This window comes from Balaenoptera ricei, chromosome 3 (assembly GCF_028023285.1).
Source record: "Balaenoptera ricei isolate mBalRic1 chromosome 3, mBalRic1.hap2, whole genome shotgun sequence".
Classification (NCBI taxonomy): Eukaryota; Metazoa; Chordata; class Mammalia; order Artiodactyla; family Balaenopteridae; genus Balaenoptera; species Balaenoptera ricei.
Window position 1 is genome coordinate 34,409,274 of NC_082641.1, and position 14,614 is coordinate 34,423,887.

At 34.9% G+C, this 14,614-nt stretch overlaps 1 protein-coding gene across 3 annotated transcripts in view; it reads right to left on the reverse strand.

Moving 5' to 3' along the window:
• Window positions 1–9,753: 9,753 nt before the first annotated feature.
• The window catches only part of TTC33 (tetratricopeptide repeat domain 33), a 32,405-nt gene continuing 27,544 nt past the window's right edge, over window positions 9,754–14,614 (reverse strand). For all 3 annotated transcript variants that reach the window (XM_059919255.1, XM_059919254.1, XM_059919256.1), the window contains exon 5: window positions 9,754–11,791. In XM_059919255.1, the coding sequence (XP_059775238.1) occupies window positions 11,438–11,791 (354 nt within the window). In that variant the 3' untranslated portion in view covers window positions 9,754–11,437. The remainder of the gene's footprint in view (window positions 11,792–14,614) is intronic.

Genomic DNA, 14,614 nt, shown 5'->3' on the forward strand with positions numbered 1-14,614 from the left:
GTCAGTCTGAGTTCCGTATCATCAGTTTCGGAAAACTCGTGTGATTTTTGTGTGTTTGTTTCAGGTCATCTTTCATCTTTTTAAATTGAAATATTTAAAATTTTTTATTTTAAAATAATGTCGAAGGTAAAGTTACAGGAATAGCACAGAGCCTTGGATCCACTTAATGAAGATGGGCATTTAGAAACCAAGATCTGGGTGCGAAGTGTACTCAAAATTACCAGATAGTAGGGGAGACAGTATTATGCTTTACTTGCTACATGTAAAGGATCCAAATATTTAATATTAAAAAATTAGCATAAACTTGTGACCCTTCCTACTTGTTAATTCTCTAGATCAGTGCTTTTCAAACTTTAGCATGCATCACAGTCATCTGCAAGTCTTGTGAAAACACGAGGTTTCTGATTCAGTAGGTCTGGGGTATATCCTAGGTGATGCTGATTCTGGCAGTATTAAAACACACTGAGTAGCAACAATCCCCAGGAGTGAGGTTATGATTTTTTTTTTTTTGCGATTTTTTTTTTTTTTAGAGAGATTTTTGGATGATATCAGAAAAACAAGACTGTCATCTTCACAGTCCTGATGGCTTAGTGATTTTCGGCTGAGGGAGGGCTACCTCAGAAAAGGAGATCTGGCTCAAACTTCTGAAATGTTGTATTTTACCGTGCTAACCAATGAATAAGAAACAATGTTTTCAGAGAATATTTTACTTGTGAGAGAAGCTTTTGTTTTTCTTCCACGTATATGGACAATGAGACAACATCTAAATTTATGTATAAATGAATATATATATTCATCACCCATGTTCATGGAGGAAAAACAAAGCTTCATTCAGAAGTTAGCATTACTAATAGTCAAGGCATAATCTCACTCATCCTTTACTTCAGGTTCACCACCCAGAATGCTGATTCTGGCTTCTTCTTTTTTTTTTTTTAATTGGAATAAAACTCACATATAATAAAATTTGCCTTGTAAAGTACTGTAGCGTATTCACAGAGTGCAACCATGACTCCTAATTCCGGAACATGTTCATCACCCCCAAAAGAAACCACATACCCATTTGCAGTCACTCCCAATTCACCTTTCCCCCTAGACCCTGGCAACCACTGTATCTCTACGGATTTGCCTATTCTGGACAGAAATGTAATCATACAATATGTGGCCTTTACTGTCTGCATAATATTTTCAAAGTTCATCCATGTTGCAGCATGAATCAGTACTTCATTCCTGATTTATGTCTGGATAATATTTCATTGTGTGAATATACCACATTTTGTTCATCCATGCATCAGTTGATGAGCATTTGGGTTGATTCCATTATTTGGCTGTTATTAATACCGCTGATAGCCACAGTTGTGTACAAGTATTTGTGGGAACATATTGTTTTCAATTCCCTATATACCTGGGAGTGAAACTGCTGGGTCATTTATTAAGTATATATTTAACTTTTTGAGGAACTGCCAAATGTTTTCCCAAGTGACTGCACCATTTTACATTCCCACCAGCAATGTACAAGCGTTTCAAGTTCTCCACATCCTCATCAATACGTGTTATTGTCTTTTTAAATTATTACGGTCATCCTAATGGGTATGAAGTGGTGTCTCACTGTGGTTTCAATTTGCATTTCCCTAGTGACAAATGATGTTGAGAATCTTTTTTTTATAATTTTTTTTAAATGGTAATTTTATATATATTTTTAATTTATTTATTTTTGGCTGCGTTGGGTCTCCGTTGCTGCACTCGGGCTTCTCATTGTGGTGGCTTCTCTTGTTGCGGAGCAAGGGCTCTAGGCGCACGGGCTTCAGAAGTTGTGACACGTGGGCTCAGTAGTTGTGGCTCACGGGCTCTGGAGCACAGGCTCACTAGTTGTGGTGCATGGGTTTAGTTGCTCTGTGGCATGTGCGATCTTCCCAGACCAGGGCTCAAACCCGTGTCCCCTGCATTGGCAGGCAGATTCTTAACCACTGCACCACCAGGGAAGTCCCAATGTTGAGAATCTTTTCGTATGCATACTGGCCATTTGTATATCTTCTCTGGAGAAATGCCCATTCAAATCATTTGTGCATTTTTAAATTGGATATTATGTCTGTATTAGTTTGCTAGGGCTGCCATAACAAAGTACCATAGACTGGTTGTCTTCAACAACAGAAATTTATTTTCTCACGGTTCTGGAGGTTGAAGGTCCAAGATAAAGGCACTGGCAGATTTGGTTTCTCCCAAGGCCTCTCTCCTTGGCTTGTGATGGTTGCCTTCTTGCTGTCTTGCCACGTGTACACATGCATCCCTGGTGTCTCTTTAAGAGGACACCAGTCAGGAGCTTCCCTGGTGGCGCAGTGGTTAAGAATCCACCTGCCAATGCAGGGGACACGGGTTTGAGCCCTGGGCCGGGAAGATCCCACATGCCGCGGAGCAACTAAGCCCATGTGCCACAACTACTGAGCCTGCGCTCTAGAACCCGTGAGCCACAACTACTGAAGCCCACACGTATAGAGCCTGTGCTCCTCAACAAGAGAAGCCACCGCAATGAGAAGCCCGCACATCTCAACGAAGAGCAGCCCCCGCTCGCCGCAACTAGAGAAAGTCCGTGCACAGCAATGAAGACCCAATGCAGCCATAAATAAATAAATATATTAAAAAAAAAAAAAAAGAGGACACTGGTCACATTGGATTAAGGCCCACCCTTATGACTTCATTTAACCTTAATTACCTCCTTAAAGGCCCTATCGCCAAATACAGTCACACTGGGGGTTTTAGGGCTTCACCATGTGAATTTCAGGGGGATACAATTCAGCCCATAACACTGTCTTTTTATTGTTGAGTCTGGCTTATTCTAAAAAGAACAACCAAAGGAAGAAAAACTTCAGCATTGTTCACCATCTATTCCACATTTACTTATAAAACTTACCAACTATGTTATGCAAAGACAGTTTTTTTGTTGTGGGAAACTCGTTTCTGATCATTTAGAGTGTCCAACTTTCCATGCAGGACAGTTCTGATTATCTAACTGGCTAGTATTAAATCCTACCTGGTCCCAGTAGAATATAGCAGACAGGAAGATAATTTTAACACCATCTCATAATCTTTAAGACAATCTCATAATCTAACCAACCAGGTCAAATGTATTAGAAAAGATTGTGATATTGGTACAGCTATTAAAGTGGTACTTTGACTAGAAGACCATGGAATGCAAGAGTCTTTTCCCAAAGTACAGCCACCCCTCTGCACAAGTTTCTTATTGGAGCCACAAACACAAAGGGCCATGGAAAAATCAAGGCATAGTAGTATTCACTGTTAGCTATACCTTTGGCCTTAGACTTTAATGCAGAAATATCTGCACTACATGAAACAGTCATTTTTCCTAAACTACTTGTCATAGTTTCAGAACAAAACAAGCCATGAAGTTTGCTCTCTTTTCACTGCTTCCCCACCTCAGGCCTTTCCTACCACCACCGAACCTGAGTGTAAGATGCTGCAAGTGTGATCTTACGATTGCTCTCAAGGTACACCATAAGTGGAACCAGAGAAAAATAGACTCAGCTCGAGAGAACATTCGACCCTATTGTTTAGCCTGAGCTGCCCTAGGCCACACATGGGGCTGTAGCCCTAGGTTGGAAGTGCTTTGGAAGAAAAGAAGAGAGAAAGATAGTTGGGCTTCTTGTCTTTGTATCAATATCAGCATCTCTACCATTCATTCACAACCTTATATTTACCCTCCCAGGTCATCCACCCCATTCCACACCACAGAAGAGGAGGACAGAGGAGCACACCAGACATACCTGTGTCCTAACAACTTTCTACCACAGCAAGTCCATACACTAAAATCTGAACAACTGGGTAAATATTTCTCTTTCTTGAGTTCAATACAAGGAAGAAACAAAGAGAATTCCAAGAACAGTGATGAAAGAGAACTCAAGGCAACAGCTCTGCAGTAGAACACAGTGAAACTAGCCTAAGGCAGGAGAGGGGGTTCTGGATGTCTCTAGGTTAAAAAAAAAAAAGAAAGAAAAAGAAAATCAATGGATTATTTTATATTTGGAATATTGAGGGGAGTATTATATTTCTATTAGAGGGGATATTTGTAATATATACATGGAAAACTAAAGAACAAAAAAAAAGGCAATTATTGACTCCATGAAAAACAAAGAGAAGTATAAGAAAGGTAAAATAAAAATAATAGACTAGGTGAGACTAACTATGTGTAATAATTACATAGTCACATTAAACAATGAATATAGATTGAGGCCAAAATTATAATCAACTGTATTGGAAATAGATGCAGAAGTAGTAAGTAAATATATTGAGGAAATGTAAGAGAGCCAAATCATATTCCAAATAGTTCATGTTGTAAATTTCTAAAAAAAAAAAAAATGAATAAGCAGTGAAATCGTCTAATTATATATACACACACATACGTATCTATGCAGTGAAATCACACGTGTGTATGTGTGTGTATATATATATATATATATATATTCACACCCTTATACACCAATCATATTTGTAAAAATTTTATAGTATGAAAATACCAAGTATGCTTTAGAAACTCTAATACATTGTTGGTGGGGTATAAAATTAGAACCATTTTGAAAAAATGAACTTGGCGTGATCTACTGAAATTGAGGATGTACACAACATCAATACGAATAATAACTGCAAGGACTGAAACATATATGTCTCAATGCATGACTTCATAATGATACAAAAACGAAACAGAACACCTCACTCATCACCTTTGGAGGGTGCTAGAGAACCAACGTATTATTTTGAAAAGTGCTACATAAAGGGGAAGAACAAAGCCTCCACTACATAAACTGCCTGTACTACATAAATTGTTTCCAAGGTAACAAAATAGTTGATGAGGGGAAGTTTTTCTTCAAAGATGTTTTCTAGCACCAGAATTCTAACAATTATCACCATTTGTAGCCTCTAATGAAACAATGAATCTAGGCAATGATAGTCAACAGCTGCTGACATTACAAAGAGAAAGAAATAGCCAGAAATATTTAACTTCTGGTCTAAATATCCAAAACCACCCATGATGTATTCTTACCAGAAAATTGAAGAATTCTAAACATTTTATAGGAAATGTAGGTACAGAGTAACATTAATGATGTTAGGTGGGCTGCAAGAGACAAAAAATACAAAAAGCAGAAAATTCTAAAGGACAAACAACTCAGTTTTGAAAAAAATAAACTGCAAGGAAAAAATGAAAGGGAACCTATAGATTATAAAAGACTAAGAGACATATCAACAATGCAACAAATGGACTTTTTTGGGATCCTAATTTAATCAAATCATACTATCACTCAATGTGACACAACTGACAAGGTCTATGTTGTAGCTATTTTTGACACTTAATTTGTAATTTTAAACTTTCCCAAAAAGGAAATGCTAGGTCTAGGTGACAATGCTTGTTAGTTCTATTAAACACTATTGAACAAAATACCAGATCTGTAGAAATTCTTTGAGAAATGAGTAGGTGGAAATGCTTTTCAACCTCTATTTTTAACGAGGTCAGCATTACTCTGATTCAAGAGCTAAAAGAGTATTACAAGAAAGCTACAGACCAATATTTTTCATGAAAATAGACATAAAAATCCTTAATAAAGTATTACCACATTGAATCAAAAGGATCTAAAAAGGATAATCCATCATAACTAAATAGGGTTTATTTTATCCCAGAAATGCAGTTGATTTGACGTTTGAAAAATACATGTAATTCATCATATTAACAGAATAAAAGAGAAAAATCATATGATCTTCTGATGGATGCAGGAAATACATTTATCAAAATTCAATTCCCACTTGTTATAAAAGGTGTTCAGCAGACTAGAGAAGGAATTTCCTCAATTTAATAAAGGACATATATAAAAACTACAGCTACCATCATACTTCATGGTGAAAGACCAAAAGATTATAAACAAGGCAAGAATGTCCATTCTCACAGCTTCTGTTTAACATTGTGCTGGAGGTTCTAGCTGGTGTAATAAGGCAAGAGATGGAAATAAAAGGCATTCAGTTTGGAAAAGAAGATGGAAAACTGTCTTCATTCACAACATGATAATATATGTAGAACAGCCTAAACAATCTACAAAAAAGTCAATGCAACTAAGAAATGAATTATCAAGGTTGTAGGCTACCAGGTCATTATTCAAAAATCGATTATATTTCTATGTAATAGTATCAAACTGGAAAATGAAAATTTAAAAACACCTCTTAAAAGCATCAAAAAAATATGAAGTACTTAGGGATAAACTTAACAAAAATATAGGCAAGACTTATTCACAGAAAACTAAAAAACATTACTAAGAAATTAAAGATCTAAAACAATGACAATTATGCTGTGATCATGGATTCAAAGATGTGACATTGTTAAGATGGGAATTCTTCCCAAACTGATTTACAGATTCAATACAATTCCAATCAAAATTCCAGCAGACCTGCAGGTAGATAGAGACAAATGATTCTAAAATGTATATAAAAGAAACTAGAATAGTTAAACGATTCTTTCTTTGAGAAAAAAAGAACAAAGTTAGAAAAATCACATGTTGCCTTGTAATTAACATTACAATAGAACTTCCATGATTAAAAAAAAGTTAATGTAATTAACATTTTCAATAGAACTTCCATGATTAAAAAAAAATCTAACATTAGAAAAAATTTGGTTTTTGTCTCATGCTTACACTGAAATATAATCTGCATTGATCTTTGTTAGGGTCTGAGGGAGCCATAAAATAACACCCTTTTCTCCTCCTGACTTTTTGAGCCGCTTGAGAGACAAAAAGTCATGTAGAGATTTAATATGTCAGATTTAATGCTGAAAAAGTCTAGGTCAGAGGATGTGATTTAGGTTTGTGACAACAATGGCCACCTAATATCAAACCCAGAATTAGACAGACCTGCTCACCAAGGCATGGGCAGTCCTACACAACTACAAGTCTCCCCTCGCAGGGACAGAGAGTCTTCACTGCAAAACCTACAACATTTCTGGCAAGAGACCACAACATAGGCTCTCTGCAGGCATGACACGTCCAAAAAAAAAAAAAAAAAAAAAAGGCAGAATGGGGCTTGTAGGTCCAGTTCTTTATCTTAAACGCCCTTTACTGGTGAGGTGGAGAGGGGAGGGAAGGGAGAGACTGGAATTCCTTGGTTAATGAATGTCCAAAGCAGCACCATCCCCACCCTCTGCCTTCCCAACAAAATGTAGACCAGCATTTCTCACCCTTTCTTCCACCCTGCACACACAGCAAGTGAGGTTCACACACAACACATATTAAGGCACAATTCATGGTACACTGGCTATAAGGGCCATCCCTTCTCTTCCCTTCAAGTGGACATATTTAATTGCATGTGGCAGAAGTGACACATTTCACTTTACTTTGGTAATGAGTAAATCATTTACAAATTTGTGTATTTTATTATTGGTTAAAAAAAGAAAAACCTTACTTTCTCAATCCTAAAATGTCAATTACAAAATACACCATCAGTTTCATAATAACCTCTGAGGAAAAACACACTTAATATACCTATTGATTTGAAGATAATTATAGAACTATGGTTTTTGTGTCAACTCACAGCTCATTTAGATACATGTATGTCATGAAATCAAAGTCCAGAGTCAATTTAGAAGGGCTTCTGACTCAAGAAACCTGAAATTAAAGAAATGACTGACAATTTCCTACTGCTGGGGAAAGGAAGGGAAACAAGCTTCTGACATCATTACATAAAGTATAATTTTCAAACTGGTCAGTTATAATCCTGGAAACTCTAGTTTTCTGAGACAACGCTTTTTTTAATTTAAAGTCTTCATTATAGTTTTGACATACAACATCAATTTAAAAGCTGATTTCGTACTTGAGTACCATAAAATTTTGTACATAGGCTCCAATTAAAGTAGATCCAACTAATTATTAGAGAAATGCAAATCAAAACTACAATGAGGTATCACCTCACTCCTGTTAGAATGGGCATCATCAGAAAATCTACAAACAACAAATGCTGGAGAGGGTGTGGAGAAAAGGGAACCCTCTTGCACTGTTGGTGGGAATGTAAATTGATACAGCCACTATGGAGAACAGTATAGAGGTTCCTCAAAAAGCTAAAAATTGAATTACCATATGATCCAGCAATCCCAGTACTGGGCATATACCCAGAGAAAACCATAATTCAAAAAGACACATGCACCCCAATGTTCACCGCAGCACTATTTACAATAGGCAGGTCATGGAAGCAACCTAAATGCCCATCGACAGACGAATGGATAAAGAAGATGTGGTACATATATACAATGGAATATTATTCAGCCATAAAAAGGAACAAAATTGGGTCATTTGTAGAGACGTGGATGGATCTAGAGACTGTCATACAGAGTGAAGTAAGTCAGAAAGAGAAAAACAAAAATCGTATATTAACGCATATATGTGAAACCTAGAAAAATGGTACAGATGAACCGGTTTGCAGGGCAGAAATTGAGACACAGATGTAGAGAACAAAAGTATGGACACCAAGGGGGGAAAATGGCAGGGGGTGGGGGTGGTGGTGTGATGAATTGGGAGATTGGGATTGACATGTATACACTGATGTGTATAAAACTGATGACTAATAAGAACCTGCTGTATAAAAAAATAAATAAAATTAAATTAAAAAAAAAAAAAGTAGATCCAGGTTCTGTGATCTATACCTTGCATGACTTTTCAACGTTTATGTAGTGTTAGCACATTTAAGATAAATACTCTATAATCTAAGAACCTGTTGTCGGGACTTCCCTGGCGGTCCAGTGGTTAAGACTCTGTGCTCCCACTGCAGGGAGTGCAGGTTCGATCCCTCGTCGGGGAACTAAGATCCCGCATGTCACTGGTGCGGCCAAAAAACAACAACAACAACAAAAAGAACCTGTTGTCTAGAGAATAATATATGATTCTCAAATCATCAGGCATGGTCTGGATGTGTACTGTTCCGACTAATGAGTGTCTATGCCAATACAATTTTCAAACAAGAATACTACAAATTATGTTCAATATAATATTAGTGTTTAGTGCTGTTTCAGAAAGTATATTAAATATCTTTAATTATATCTTTATCATGAACATCAATTGTTTTTCTCTCAGATTCAAAAGCATTTGCTATTATAGTTACCAAGCTTGGTAAAGATCTATCGGTATTCACATCCTTATAAAATAATGTATGCATTCTTCTCTTCACACACAGAAGAGTGTTAGCTAAGCATCTTTTGGGGCCTGAAGAAATGAGCTGCCTTCCTTCTGCATAATTCACTATTTCTTTCTCTCCTCCATCCTGCATCTAAACCATCTTATGTCTTATCTCTGTGTAAGGAAGAGACAAACCTGGCCTACTGATGTCAATAAAGAGGAAACGCTAGGTTCATAAACAGAATTTAGTGGCTACATGCACTCCATCCTGGGTCTTGCTTCTTTTGGGTTGAGGTATAGACCTTACACCAAGAAGAGTCCTCGACTGAAAGCCATCTGTCCTACAGTATCAGAAGTAGTGACTTCTCACTTTCACAAAAGGAAAAGATTACAAAGTAGTTCTCCTCCTTTCTTAAAATCAGAAGAAAGTGAGGTTAAATAAAACCAATTCAAGTTCTTCATAGAAATAGCTAGCATTTACTGAGTACTTCATACACAAGACACCATACAAGGTGCCTTACATATTTTATTTTCATATAAGAAATGAATTAAATAAATCAATCTAATTTTTCAAAAGCTAACAACACAAAATAATAGGCAAACCTTTAAATGCAGAAAAAAACATTTATTCACAAATTATACAATAAACATCCATTACTCGAAACAACGTACGAAATAGTAAGTGCTCACTTCTCTCGATACCCAACTATCTGCCTTTTGAGAATATGCCTTATTAAACAAAATAAAATATAATTAATATTTGTTTTTTGGATCTTTCTAAAACTAACTTCTTTAACCGAGCTAACTTTCTGATACAACTTTGGGGAAAAAATATAATACTTTTCAAGGCAAGTGCTGGCTTCTCCAACTCTGAAAAAAAGAGGTAAGCATTCCACTAAAAGAAATGTTTTTAAATCATCTCAGAAAAATGTACACTATTACATGTACATGCCCTCAGAGGGTAAGGTAAGATTCTTTAAAATAACTTACTTCCTCTCTAACAAGGATAAAATTAATTTTAAACCAATAATAGCTTCCTGAGTTTCAGAAGTTAACAGTACACAGCAGTTCTACTGTACTAACATATATGTGGCATAAAAATAACAATTAACATTAGCAATGACAGTATTGACTTGTGGATGTGACTGTGGCCTTTCAATGAAATATATTCTGCAATATATCCTTTCTACTCATGGGACTGAACCATAAATCACATTTCAGTTTCTATGTATGTTGTGCCTAAGGTATTCACTCATTGGCACTTTAATAAATCTCTACTTTTTTTTTTTTTTTTCCAATTTTTAGAAAGGTATAATTTAGCTATTTAAAACTGTGATTGTTTCTCATTTCACTGAGTAGTTCCAGAAAAGTTAACTAGAAAAGGAATTCCAAACCATCAGCTGGAAAGTTATATCAAGAGATAAGTTATTTTCAAGGTTTTTAATCTTGTAAAAGTAAGGAAAAGAAAATAACTGCTTTTGACTGGGACAAAAGCAGTGCAATTTGTTATGATGTATCTATAAGAGCCATTCGTTTTAAAAAATGCACATCTTAAAAATGACTCACTTGGTGCTAAGGACTACTCTATCTACTTTAATAATTTAAAAAATAAAACCATGATTCTGACATTTATCAGTATTTCACACATCTAACAAATACTGAAACTAGCAACTACCATTGTTATAAATAAAGTCAAAACAAAAGCACAAATTAGAATTAAGAGAAACTTCAGAAAGTATTCAGAATGTACACATTTGCATGCATTTTCAGTCAAACTTTCAAGGATCCCACATATAACCAAATGACAACTTTGAATCAGAATGAATGTCAAAAAGATTCAAGCTTTGTGACAGACTTACTCTAATGAAAGAAGAGAAAAAGAAGAGTGAATAGTAACAGCAGTGTATTTCTAGCAGGGAAAGAAGCCTACTTCCTTTATCATAAAAGCCAACAAGTCAATATTTTAATAACACTGGCCATCAACTTATTCACTCTTTGAGAATTTATTTTTCAAGTTGTATCTTTAAAATGCATTCACTTATGTATTTGGATTAAATTAAGCTTATTAATCAAAAAACCACTGTACCCAGAATTTTAATCTTAAGAAGCTGAAATCATAGCTTATCAAAGCAGAGTCCAAACGCTACACAATAATTCTTCCATTTAGTTTTTATATGCCTCATCTGAAAAACTTATTTTACAAACAGGAGTTTTGCCCTGTTTCTCTAAACGCCCCCACGGCTAAAATTTAGGTGGCAAAGATAGATTCAAATGATTCCTGCTAAGCTTCATCGGGCTTTGATAAAAACAGAGCCATCTGGTGGAGCAGCACCATCTTCCTTCTCAGTCACAGTCTCTACAGTCCCAGAAGCCGACACAATAACCATTGTTTTATCTGCTGCAACTGTCTTCTGTTTTTCAGCAATAGCTGCACAAACAGCTACAATCTCCTCACTTTCAAAGTCATACTCAGGAATTGACTTTGGTGAGAAATGTGTTACCTCTGCTGGTGCTTCACTTTTTTTAATCCTCTGTGCTACCTTCTGCTGCTCCTGGAGCGTTCTTGCCCAAGAAAGGTCTTCTTTCCATATTTCAGGGTTCATTGGATAGATGTGAAGGGCTACTTGAAAACTTCGAATTGCCTAGGGAGGAGAAAAGGTCAGACTTTTTTGTTTGCTTAGTTTTAATAAAGGAGTGTATTTAATATAATCCACAATATCCATCTCTCTCTCTTTTTTTTCCTCAGTGTATTAGAATGTAAAGATGAAAGTTAGAGCTGTTCTCTACCCACTAGATGATGGTTACGGTAAAAAAAAAAAAAAAAAAAGAGTCAGAGTGTAAAAGAAAGTGGCTGACAAATTGTTGATGAGGACTAAAAGTCTATTAAAACAGAGGTACTGATATTATGGCTCAAAACAAGGCAAATGCATTGGTCAGCTTCTGCAGATCAGCAAATATATAAATCTGGTGATTTCCTGGGCTAACCTATGATCAGAAAGGTATCAGGAATGCATATCTTTGAAGCCAAGAGTTTAGATCATAATAATGATAACATGTCTTGAGTGTCACAGGAGACAAAGAAGGACATTATATAATGATAAAGTGTCAATTCACCAGAAAAATATAATGATTATAAATATATATGCACCCAACAGCAGAACATTTAAGTATATAAAGTAAACACTGACAGAACTGAAGGGAGAAATAGACAGCAATAAAGTATTAGTAGGAGACTACAACACCCCACTTTCATTAATGGATAGAACATTCAGACAGAAGATCAATAAGGAAACAGAAGATTTGAACAACACTATAGACCAAAGGGACCTAACAGACGTATATAGAATGATTCATACAACAGCAGCAGAATACACATTATTCTCAAGAACACACAGAACACTTCCAGGATAGATCACATCTTAGGTCACAAAACAAGTCTTAAATTTAAGAAGACATGCCAAGTATCTTTTCTGACTACAATGGAATAAAACTAGAAATCAACAGCAGAAGGAAACTGGAAAAACTTACAAATACATGGAAATAAAACAGCACACTCTTGAACAACCAGTGAGTCAAAGAAGAAATCAAAAGAGAAATTAAAACATATCTTGAGACAAAAATTAAAATGTAACATCCTGATACTATAGGATACAGCAAAAGCAAAACTAAGTGGAAGTTTATAATGATAAATGCCTATGTTAAAAAAAAAAAAAGATCTCAAGGGAAAAAACCTAACTTTATACCTCAAAGAATTAGAAAATGAAAAACAAACTAAGCCTATGAACATTTTCCAACATACACATCCAGCTCCTCATAAAAATCTAAATACTCATAGATGTATATACAACTATTGACTTTTAATTTACTGCCTGTTCTATTTACCTATGTATTTTCTTATGTTTTTGTCCATATGTATATGTAGAAAGAATTGTGAGATGTTAGAAATTTTAGCTTGTTTTCAATATATTTTTTACAGTATTCCCTTCATTATGACAATGAGTAAAGTTATTTTTTTAACCATTCTAGTATTTCAAAAGAACAGCTTAAGTTTACATAAAAATTACAAATTTAGATTTTTTTCAAGTAGAGCCCTAAAACTGTATTAAATGGGGGAAAAAACACTTTTAATTCCATGAATTTCACAATATAAATAGAAAGAAGTGTATCAAGGGGAAAAAAATAACAGTTGAACAACTGGTACTCCTATTTTGAAAACTTAAAATATTGAATAATTTTACTTTTATTGGTTTACTCAAAGTATCTCTGTTGTCTCACCTGCAGTTTATTTTCTTTCTTTATAGGACAATCTTTGCTAAACATTATGTCCTAGAGATTTTTCCCATTACCATAGGTACTTATAAGCAAAACAGATAATGATTTGTAAGTTTTTAATAAAGGAGAAATGGGTAAAAAGTATCATAGAATAGACTTTTGTTTTGCTGTTAACCTGTTAGAAAACTAAATTCCTTGAATTTCTTTTTCCAACTCTGATATGATTTAAGTCTTCAGATAAAAAAGAGGAAAGATGACTATGTTAAATGGCAAGGAAAGAAAACAACCTTTGATTTAACTTGTTTCCATCACTGTGAATTTTATTTCAGATTATCATTTTTAAGTTACCTTACTTTAAGCAATCCTTTTCTCATCAAAATTCCTTATGATTTTTGAGAATCTGATAAATACCTTTTTTGGTAATTAGAAATAATGATATATTTACAAGAGTACCAGAAAATCTAAGTTATCTACAACTGACTAAAGCCATTATTAGTAATGTTAAATTCAGGATTTACCAATAATTTTAGCCTTTAAAGAAACTTCTTTGGGATTTTTTGCTTGTTTTGTTTTTTAACTGTAAAAAGCTAATAAAAGCATGAAAAATCTTAATTTTTGATGACAAAGAGCAAATCTGGCACCACTATATTAGATTTACAGAAGTCTTTTAGGAAATTAGCTGTCAGGTATATCTAGTTCAGTCAAAAGAAAAACAAAAACAGGACAATGCTCACAGCCAACTCTGACCTACCAAGCCTTTGCTACCTACAAGGTATAGTCCAGACAAGGTGAGAAATGCATCAAGTACCAGTTTAGAGTAAACTTTACACAATGAGTATTTCATTTTCATAAGCTTCTACCCTTCCCTATTTCTCCCCTCACTAAGCCTAGCAATTTTTCAGTCTGAATATTTATCACCATTATTCTCCCGTATTTCACTTTCTTCCTTCCTCAACATAATCTTTTAGTGGTTTTTGTCTCCATGGTGATACTAATACCACTTTATAATGTGGTAAATTTAATGATGCAAGGAACTAACCTAAAAGTTGTTTTATATTTAAATAAGGTTTACCAAATGCCTACATTTCACGTTAATATTTTTTTAATTCCCATGAGGCCAAATACCTGAAAAATATTCTGATCCTGATATAATTGATAACTGTAACGGAAAAAGATGTTCAGTAATAACTGAT